Source organism: Neomonachus schauinslandi, chromosome 14 (assembly GCF_002201575.2).
Source record: "Neomonachus schauinslandi chromosome 14, ASM220157v2, whole genome shotgun sequence".
Lineage (NCBI taxonomy): Eukaryota > Metazoa > Chordata > Mammalia > Carnivora > Phocidae > Neomonachus > Neomonachus schauinslandi.
This window is the reverse complement of record NC_058416.1, coordinates 72,728,481-72,739,124: the sequence shown is the minus strand read 5'-3', so window position 1 is coordinate 72,739,124 and position 10,644 is coordinate 72,728,481. Positions and strand designations below refer to the sequence as shown.

Here is a 10,644-nt window from a genome sequence, read left to right as displayed (position 1 = left end):
TTAAGACTGAGGATGGGGCGCCTGGGTGGCTCAGTTGGTTAAGCAGCTGCCTTCCGCGGAGGTCATGATCTCAGGGTCCTGGGATCCAGCCCCATGTTGGGTTCCCCAACCCACTGGGGAGTCTGCTTGGGATTCTCTCCCTCGCCTTCTGCCCCTCCCCCTGCTCACATGTTCTTGCACTCTCTCCCTCTCTCAAATAAATAAATAAATCTTACCAAAAAAAAAAAAAAAGCCTGAGGAAGTCACATGCTGGCAATGACGGGGGACCCCAAAGCTCACATCTATGTACAGATCCAGGAGACATTTTGGCTTTAGGAACTTTTATTTGCACGGGAAAGATGGGGAAACTGAGTCTGAGGGAGGGGTGGGGCAAGGGAGAAGAGCAGGGTATGGATTCACTTGGGGGGCTCGGCGGCCAGGACTGGGAAGCAGCCCTCACGGTGCCACTGCCTGTCGCGCAGGCGCCGCACGGCCTGCATCTGCGGCTGGAAGGCCCCCCACTCGTTCCAGTGCCGGAAGTCGCCTGGCTCCAGGAGGTACTGGTACCCGCGGTAGCCGGGATATTGATAGCCGACCCAGCTGGGAGGGAAGCAAGAAAGACAGGGTGGAGACAGCCAGCCTCCCTGCCTGGCACCGGGACCCCAGCCCGGACCTGCCCCTCTCCACCCATCCCTGAAATCCGCTCTCCATCCATCATGGGCTTGGGTCACAGGAAGCGGGCGCAGCTCCTCTGTCCTGGCTTTGTCCCTTCCTGGGGCTTCCTACTCACCTCTCTAAAAAAACCTTGGTTTCCCCTTCTAGAAAGTGGGAGTGGTCTCTCGGGCTGGTTTATTACGGGGCAGAACTGGGAAAACGTACCAGAAGCTCTTACTAAGTATACGGGGTATGCACACGCGGTAGGCAGATTAATGCGCATCCCACGGGCGGTGGTGACCCGAGGCTTACCAAACAGGATGGAAGGGATGAGGATAGGCTTTGGGGACTGGTTAGCCATAAGGCAGAGAAGAAGGAGGCGCCTCCTTTCAAATAATGGTTTCCTTTGTATGTAAGTGAATTTACACGTAGTGGCTGGGGACGCGCATTCTGGTTTCAGCAATGCCTGGTTCAGATCCTAGCTCTGCCGCTTACTAGCTTGGAGAATCGAAGTCGAGGGCTTAGCAGAACTCCAGCTTGCTTTCTGAGAAATGATGCTAATGCACCTACTGCATGGGTTTGTTACAAAGATTCCCTAGCTATTCACTGAGAATGAATTAGCACAGTGCTCGGTACATCGTTAGCATCAATGATTCATTTCTGACTTCTGTCATTGCTTGTGCTGGGAGGGTCTGTCCAGGCCTCTCCCACACCCCCTGCCCATCTTTCAAAGTCTGCTTTAAGTTCTAGCCCCCTCGGATAAACCTCTGACCTGCCCTCCACTCCAGCAGGCACATCCAGATCCGAGAAACCTCCCTTCCTCCTCTGACCTGCTGTGTGGACCATCTCTGACCCAGTGTTGCTGGACATCACCTCATGGGGATACGTGGGCCTCCCTGCTGGGCTGAGTGAGCCCCCTGAAGGCAGGAGCTGAGTCTTATTCATTCCTGCCTCCCCCAGGGCCCTAGTGGGGTGCCTGGCTCACAGGCCAAGCTTAGTAAATTTCAGATGGCTTACATGCAGGGATGCGGGTTTCAGGGAAGAAAGGCCAAGCAAAAAGCCTGAGCCTGATGCTGTTACAGGAACTCAGAAAGAGTCTGGGTGAGCGACAGAAGCCCTATATTTGCCTGGAGGAGACCAGGTGTGTCTGGCACGGTTTTTCAGAGGCACAGGGATGGATACGGTAACCTCTTCGGGGCATCCAGTCCTCCTCTGTGTTCTCACAGAAACGAGTTCCCAGGGCTCTGTTTGGAAAGCTTCAAATCTGAAGAGTTTGGATAAAGGGCCCTTTTAGATCAAGGAGTGTGGTGCGCCCATTGTGCAGATGGCAATACTGAGGCACAGAGACGGGCACAGGGCTCACCCGGGTCTCACAGCACCTCGGTGACTGGTCATCCCCCCTGCATTCACAGTCTCGCCTCTCAGAAGTCATTCTGCTCATTTCCCCAGAGGTCTGGATGTCCCTGAATATGCTCTTTTCCTAGACACATCTAGACTCATCGACCTGCATCTGCTCTGCCTCTCTCACTTATTTCTCCAATCCCAGACTGGGTCTAGAAGTGTTTATTCTCTCCAGCTTCCATCTTTTTAGAACCAATTACCAGGCTTGTTTACATGGGCATGTAATCTGTCAAAGGACGAATCCACTCTCCAGAGGAGGAAAGCTCTGTGGGTGGAATCCCAGGCACCAGCCCTGGGAGAATTTGGGAGTGGCCGTGTGGCCTTTCCTATGCACCCGATCTTATATCCTATAAGGAGGACAGCCTTTGAGTCTGTCTGGGCTTGAAGCAGAAGCCAAGGGCCTGGCTGGAGGGGTGCTTACGTTCCACTGGAGACCCTCGCACTGCCCACGCGGTCACAGAAGCCGTAGACCCAGAGACTGGGTACGTCGTCCTCCTGGATCTCCATGGTGTTGCCCTTGAAGTTGGCACCTTCAAACAGGCAGATCTTGTGCTCCTGGGAGTCCTAGGGAAGGCAAGACTGGGTCAGGCATGTGAAGTATGAACGGGGCAAAGAGAAGTAACTTCGAGGGGCCTCCTGGGTGTGGAGAGAGAGAGAGCTGAGTCTGCTCAGGCCACCATGGGACTTGCCTGGGATTGCCACTGTCCAGCCTGGAAGGGCCCTCCTCATCTGGGGAAAGGGGATAACAGCCTCGATTTTACGGCGTTGTCATGAGGATTAAATGAAGCAATCCATACGGCACCCTTAGCACAACGCCTGGCATATGCCAAGTGCTACCGAAACATTGATGTATTACTGTTTTCATTATGGCCAAAGAGGCAGAGTCTCAGAGAGGTCAAAATTCTTGATTGATGTCACACAGCCGGCGAAAGGCAGAAGAACCTTTCAGAGAGACGTTTCATTCCTCCCCTCCCATCTTGCACCCTTCTTCCCTCCAGTCCCTGGGCCACAGCCACACCAGCTGTTTTCTGGTTTCTGGACACCCAGTTCATCCGTGCTTCAGGGGACTCTGCACTCACTTTGCAGTGGAGAAGCCTTCCAGGCTTCCTGTGGCTGACTCTATTCCCATCCTCAGGGGGCTGGCTTCCCTGAGCATCCCTGGACTGCTTCCATCCCCCCACCCCCCTACCAGAGCCCCGCTCTCCTCTCCTGCTCTCCCAGCACACGGCATGGCCCCTCTGCAGCATGGGCTATGTGCTTTGTGCTTATAGATTGATTTCTGTGATTAGGTTTTCAGCAGCCACCTCCCGTGAGAGCAGGGACCTTGCCTAGCCAGAGCCTGCAACGGAACCTGGCAGAAAGAGCTCAACCGATAATGGTTTGAATGAACGACTCTAAGTGGAGGATGGTCAGGTGAGACATCCATCTTATTTCCCAGGAGCAAGAGCTGGGAAGGAGTCAGAGAACCCGGGGCGGAGGGAGCTGGAGCTGTCCAGGGAAGAGATAATGGTGGCCCACACCAGGACGGTGGCCGAGATGGAGAGGAGAGAGTGGACTGGGGCTCTCAGCCCCAGCTACACAGAGACTACCTGCTGGGCATGAAAAAGATATCAGTGCCTGGGACCCAGCCCTGGAGATTCGGATTTAATTGGTCTGGGGTGGGGTCCAGGCACTGGGATTTTTTTTTCCTAATAATATATTTTATGTAAGCAAATATGTCCAACCTATTATAATTTCAATATGCAACCAATATAGCAACACTAGCCAGCTAGTTACATTCTTATTTATTTTTTACTGTGTATTCAAATCCTGGTTCTCTGTGTTACACTAAGAGCACATCTCTATTCAGACGAGTCAAGATTTAAGCATTCAACGGCCACATATAGCTACTGCCTACAGTACTGGACAGTAAAGCTCTTGAAGCTACTGGGAATGCCCTGGCTAGTCAGTCCTCCAAACAAGCTTTGTTGACAGAGATTTCCTTTTAAGGACCCTTGACTAAGAGATAAATCTATGAATTGCTTTCTTTTTTCTTTTCTTTCTTTCTTTCTTTTTTTTTTTAGAGACAGAGAGCATGCACATGCACCGAGCCGGGGAGATGGGGGGGCCGGGGGGGGGAAGTGGGGCGGGAGGGGCAGAGGGAGAGAGAGAGAGAATCTTAAGCAGATTCCACACCCAGCGTGGAGCCAGATGTGGGCTCGATTTCATGACTCTGAGATTATGACAGTTGGATGCTTAACTGACTGAGCCACCCAGGCACCCCAAGATGAATCTATGAATTCCTACAAAGGGTTCATTATAGCCTGATAACTGAGGCCCAAATTCTGAGAATACACTGGGAATGATGTGGTTGAACAATCCATTAAGATAAGTTTGGTGATGCCAAAACAGTTGGCATCATGGGCATTCATGAATGTTCTTCATGAAAATTCCTATCATGGGGGCGCCTGGGTGGCTCAGTCAGGTAAGTGTCTGCCTTTGGCTCGGGTCATGATCCTGGGGTCCTGGGATCGAGGCCCGTATTGAGCTCTCTGCTTGGTGGGGAGTCTCCCTCTCCCTCTGCTCCTCCCCTTGGCTTGTGCTCTCTCTCTCTCTCTCTCTCTCTCACTTGCTCTCTCAAAATGAATAAATAAAATCTTAAAAAAAAAAAAAAGAAAATTCCCATCATGGAGGCAAAAGTTGGTTACCACTGGAAATCAACACTGGTGAGTCTAGACATGGCTGGTTCATGAGTCATAATCAACACAATTCTGGAAAAACTGAACTTCTTGGGGATAACACCACTGATCCACTGATCTTGGCTTTGAGTCTTCTTTAAGTTATACTATTTAACTCAGTTAAATATTATAAAGGAGCTCATTCAGTCTTATCATCATGAAGTTCAAGGTGCCTTTTTACGATATCCATCTTCTCAGCTCCCACACAAGCTTGAACCTGCATGTTTGATGTGTTGGATGAGCAATGGGATTTTCAAAGCCTCTTAGGAGGGTCTAATGTGCAGTCAGGAATCAGAAACATTCCACAAACAGAAGCAAGGAAGACACTGAAGTTTCTAGCTCTGACAGCTGGGATACTGAGTCTCAAAAGCAGCAGGGAAGGGAAAAAACCAGGGTTCATGTTTGTCATTTGTCCAGGGCTCCTAGCAGGGGCTGGGTGCCAGGGACATCTGAAGAATCGATAAGCACCAGAGCCCAGCGCCCTTGGTCATCACGCCTCCCTGCCTGCCATTCCTCCTTCTTTCCCTGGCTCGGCCCCCATTCCCTTGCCTGCCATCACACCTGACCCCTGCCTCCTGCCCTCCCCACTGATCCCCCAGGACTGGCTTAGGAACCACTCACCATCTTGATAGGCCGGAAGGACATGAGCCTGTCGCTGCGGTAGCTGCTCGACCACGTGTCCCAGCGTGGGTACTCGCCCTTCTCCAGGACGAACATCTCCCCCCGGAAGTTGGACTGCTCAAAGGCGACCCAGCTGGATGTAAGAGCGATGGACAGAATGACGGAGGGCCGGGAGGAGCAAAGACAAGAAGGAGAGAAACCATCAGCAGAAGCCCTCCGCATACCCTTGCAAGGCAGCCCTGAGGCCAGTGGGTTGGATCCTAGGCTATGTTATTTACTGGCTATGTGACCATGGGCAAGTGGCTCTACCTCTCTGAGGCTTGGTTGCTTCACCTAATACGCCTATTTTCGGGGCGCCTGAGTGGCTCAGTCGTTAAGCGTCTGCCTTTGGCTCGGGTCGTGATTCCAGGGTCCTGGGATGGAGCCCCACGTCGGGCTCCCTGCTCGGCGGGGGGCCTGCTTCTCCCTCTCCCACTCCTCCTGCTTGTGTTCCCTCTCTCGCTGTGTCTCTCCCTCTGTCAAGTAAATAAATAAAATCTAAAAACAACAAATAATATGCCTATTTTCTTGAAGTTGGTGGAGGATTAAATGAGACAGTGTCGTTATGTGAGCAAAATGTTTCCCCAGTTGTGGGATTCACATCATTTAAGTACTACAAGAACCTGGAGTAAAATAGACATAAGAAGATATTTTATTGGGTGCCTGGGTGGCTCAGATGGTTAAGCGTCTGCCTTCGGCTCAGGTCATGATCCCAGGGTCCTGGGATCGAGTCCCACATCGGGCTCTCTGCTCCTTGGGAGCCTGCTTCTCCCTCTGCCTCTCTCTCTCTCTGTCTCTCATGAATAAATAAATAAAATCTTTAAAAAAAAAAAAAGAAGATATTTTATTTTAAACCTGATTACAGCTAGGAGAAAGTCTCTGTTGGATGCTAATGGACCTTCAACACTCGCTAGCCTCTCTTTCTGGAACAAGGCAAGAACAGCCGTCCGCCCAGAGCCTTGAGCAGGCTAAGGTATAATAGCACTGTTTTGTGTTCATTGTGTTCATTTTTTATGGGCACCTCTCACTTATAGCAAGTGATGCTGGCTTTCTCTTTGTGCAAGTGATGTAAAGGTTCTTTAAAGATATACTTACCTGTGTTCAAAAGGGTCATTTAAAATGAAATATATTAAATAAATAATAGTCCTGGAAATACAGGGGTAAGGGGAAAATTGATACAGGTGGTTGAATCATATGTTTGATAAGGACTGGCCTGGAGTACGGAACACACTTGGTAGTTGCTATGGAGCAGTGGGAGGGAACTGCCTCTCAGATACTTCTGAGAATTAAATGTGGCTGCATTTGAAGCTGTTCAGTCCTCTAGGAGAACTGATTACAAGTTTGAAGTCAAATGGGGCTTTTCCTGGTTTTCCCAGTGCAGCCTGATTAAGGATGGGAAGTGAACTTGTGTTAAAGGGACCCCCGTGGTTCTGAGGTAGGTTGATGAGAAGCTTGAAGTGAAGGGACCCCTTGACCTTTGCTCTACATGGATTCAGGAGTTCTCAGGGAACAAGAGGGACACTGACATCAGTGTCATCTCTCTGGGATCTTCCTCAACCCAGAAGAAAATGGGGGGCAGGTGGGGGATGAGCTACCACCATGAACTGAAACATGATGAGTCCCAGGAGCCTAAGGTCCTTGTCTGAGGAATGAGCCAACTCACCCTGGAGTGACAGACTTGAAGATGGAGATGTGCTCCTAGAATAGAGGCGAATCTGCCTCAGCCCTGCTTGATCTGGAGTAGATAAGAAAAGGATGGATGGATGGATGGATGGATGGATGGATGGATGGATGGATGAAGTAATAGTTGAGTGGATGGGTAGATGAATGGATGGATAGGTAGGTAGATAGATGGGTAAAAGAACAGATGGTTGGGTGGATGGATGGCTGTATTGATGGACAGAGGGAAGGAGGGAGAGGGGTAAGCAGATGGATGAATAAATGGAAAATGGATGGATGGATGGATGGATACAATGATGTATAGACAGATGGCTAAATGAATGGTAAGTAGATGGATGGATGGATGGGTGGATGGGAAGGGAGCCCTGGAAAATGGTGCCAGGTAGAAGTTAAAAGCACTGACTCTGAAAACAGACAGACCTAAGTTCTAATCTCAGCTCATCAGTTATTTGCTGAGTGACTTCCGGCAAGAACCTCAAGCTCATTAAGCCTCAGGAGAAGAGAGGAAAGATTACATCTACCTTGTCAGGTTATGAGGATCTAAAAAGGCATGCGCAGAGCACGTCCTGCACAGAGAAAGCACAATGAATACTATCTTTGATGGTTAAAAAGGGAGGAAAGCTGCTGGAGGTCCGAGCTTACAGAAGGACAGATACTGATGTGGTCTTGCCACCCTGCCCACTTCCCCCAAAACTTCCCCTGTCATAACTCTGGGAGTCATAACACCCAGTGAGGACCTGTTATAAGAATGAGGAACTGTATGAAAATAGAGCTACCATATGATCCAGCAATTGCACTACTGGGTGTTTACCCCAAAGATACAAATATAGGGATCCGAAGGGGTACGTGCACCCCGATGTTTATAGCAGCAATGTCCACAATAGCCAAACTGTGGAAAGAGCCAAGATGTCCATCGACAGATGAATGGATAAAGAAGATGTGGTATATATATACAATGGAATATTATGCAGCCATCAAAAGGAATGAGATCTTGCCATTTGCAATGACATGGATGGAACTGGAGGATGTTATGCTGAGTGAAATAAGTCAATCAGAGAAAGACATGTATCATATGACCTCACTGATAGGAGGAATTCTTAACTTCAGGAAACAAACTGAGGGTTGCTGGAGTGGTGGGGGGTGGGAGGGATGGGGTGGCTGGGTGATAGACATTGGGGAGGGTATGTGCTATGGTGAGCTCTGTGAATTGTGCAAGACTGTTGAATCACAGACCTTTACCTCTGAAACAAACAATACGTTATATGTTAAAAAAAAAAAAAGATAGCAGGAGGGGAAGAATGAAGGGGGGGAATCAGAGGGGGAGAAGAACCATGAGAGACGATGGACTCTGAAAAACAAACTGAGGGTTCTAGAGGGGAAGGGGGTGGGAGGCTGGGTTAGCCTGGTGATGGGTATTGAGGAGGGCACGTTCTGCATGGAGCACTGGGTGTTATACTCAAACAATGGATCATGGAACACTACATCAAAAACTAATGATGTAATGTATGGTGATTAACATAACATAATAATAGTAAAAAAGAATATGCAGAATATACAAAAAAAAGAAATTTGTCAAGGTTTATTAAAGAACATTAAATAGGAAAAAAAAAGAATGAGGAACTGTAAATATTTATTGCAAAGTATTTTCTCATCTCCTGTGGCTCATTGGAGCCTTATGAGCAAGTAGAGAAATAGGGCAGGAATATTAAGTTACAGATATGGAAACTGAGGCTCAGAGAGGTTAAGTCACCAGCTAAGGTCCTGGGATGGTGTCAGGTGTCAGGGTGAAGGCTCCTAAGTTTCATGCCCTGCCCCTCTCCCCACTCCTGTGTCGAAGGCACCCCTCTCCTCTCCTTCCCCGGCCCACCTCACCCTCTCCATCCTTTTTCTACCACAGGGGCCTGACACAGACCCAGGGCACTGGACCACAGCCCCTTTTCTCTCCCCATTGGGCACAGCCCCAGAGCATACACCAAAGACCAGCTGCATCTTTGTTGGAGGAGAAATACTCTGGGTTTGAGTCACTGTCACCAAAAAAAGCCTGAAAACCCAAATTGGCCACATCCGCAGCTTCTGTTCCCAGCTGGGCTTTGGGGCTGAAGGTGGGGCTGAGGCTGTGTTGACCACACCGGGGGTGGGGGTGGGTGCAGGAGGTAGAAGTGCGCCCCTCTCCACCACCTACCCTGGAACCGGGGTGACTTGGCTGAACTCACAGGACAATGGGGAGGGTAAATGATCGTTGCTGTCACTCACTACATTGGGACACTCACACAGTGTCAGGCCCATTGCTGCCTTATCTCCTTCAGGCCTCAGCATAATCCCGTGGAGGGTAGTGGGGACCCTTACTCTCCCCATTTCAGAGGTGGGGAAACTGAGGCTCGGAGACTGTACAAGGTGAATGGGGGAGGTGGGACTCGAACTCAGGTCTGACTGACCTCAAAGCCTATCTCTGTCCCACACTGCTGGGCGTACAGGCTGAGCATATCCCTTAGGGGATTTGGGGCTGGTAAGACAAGAGGCAAAGGGGCCATGGGGGTCTTGTCCTGTGCCCTGACCTCAGCCCACAGGGGTTACTATGTTGCTATGTTACAGTCACTATGAGCAAAGGGACAATTATTCCTGCTTTGCATGAGGGTCACTAAGGCCCAGAGAAGCCCAGACAGTCAGGGGTAGGCAGTGGAGTACGGTAACAAAAGCACTGTGGGTGACACCGATTGACCTAAGTTGTATCCAGGCTCTGCCACTTACCACTACGTGCTCGGCCAAGGGACTTAACCCCTCCGAGCCTCCGTTTCCCCAACTGTCAAATGGGCATAAGAATAGTCCCTACCTTACATAGCGATCATCTAGGTAAAGCCCTCTGTCAGTGTCTGGTACCTCGTGGGTGCTCAACAGATGCTTATTATTTCTCGCAGGGCTGCTTGATGCCCAGGAGAGGGGATAGCTCGTGGACCCTTGGGCCCTCTGGTCTCCTCCTGCCCTCAGTGATGGGCAGGGCTCCTTCTATAGAGAGACAGCATTTCTCCCCCTGCATCATGACTCTCTGTGAGTGTGACCTGATGCTGATCAAATCACCTCTCTGGACCTCAGTTTCTTTATCTGTAAAATGGGAAGGGGAGTAAGACCTCCCCCCCCCGAGTTTGAGATGAAGACTGGAAATAATATACGTGACTCAGCTAGCGTGGTGGGCAGGCATGGACCAGGTGCCTGGTAAATGGTGGCTACCGTATTTCCTTATTATTATTATTTTACCCTGGCACTGGGAATGTCCCCCCCCCGCCCCACACTCACGGTCCCAAGGTGACGATGAGGCTGCGCACTCGGTCAAAGCCACGGTCTCCCAGGTTCAAGCACTCCCCGGAGAATTCCACACAACGGCCCTGGAAGTTCTCCTGCTCGAAGACCACCAGCTGCAGGAGAGAGAATCCCCGTCCCGGGGAAAGGGGTACAGAGTGAGTGGGGGAGGTACACCTCCCATCTGGAGAGGCTTCAGGTCAAAACTTTGTTAAATATAAATATAAATATAAATATAAATATAAATATAAATATAAAT

The 10,644-nt window shown here is 50.1% G+C and overlaps 1 protein-coding gene across 1 annotated transcript in view; it reads right to left on the bottom strand.

The window, feature by feature from the left end:
- Window positions 1-303: 303 nt before the first annotated feature.
- CRYBB1 (crystallin beta B1) overlaps window positions 304-10,644 on the bottom strand; it is a 13,602-nt gene continuing 3,261 nt past the window's right edge. Inside the window, exons 3-6 of the mRNA XM_021703509.1 lie at window positions 10,383-10,501; window positions 5,373-5,505; window positions 2,456-2,598; window positions 304-579 (exon numbers count right to left, since the gene is read on the bottom strand). Coding sequence (XP_021559184.1) covers window positions 396-579; window positions 2,456-2,598; window positions 5,373-5,505; window positions 10,383-10,501 — 579 coding nt within the window. The 3' untranslated portion in view covers window positions 304-395. The remainder of the gene's footprint in view (window positions 580-2,455; window positions 2,599-5,372; window positions 5,506-10,382; window positions 10,502-10,644) is intronic.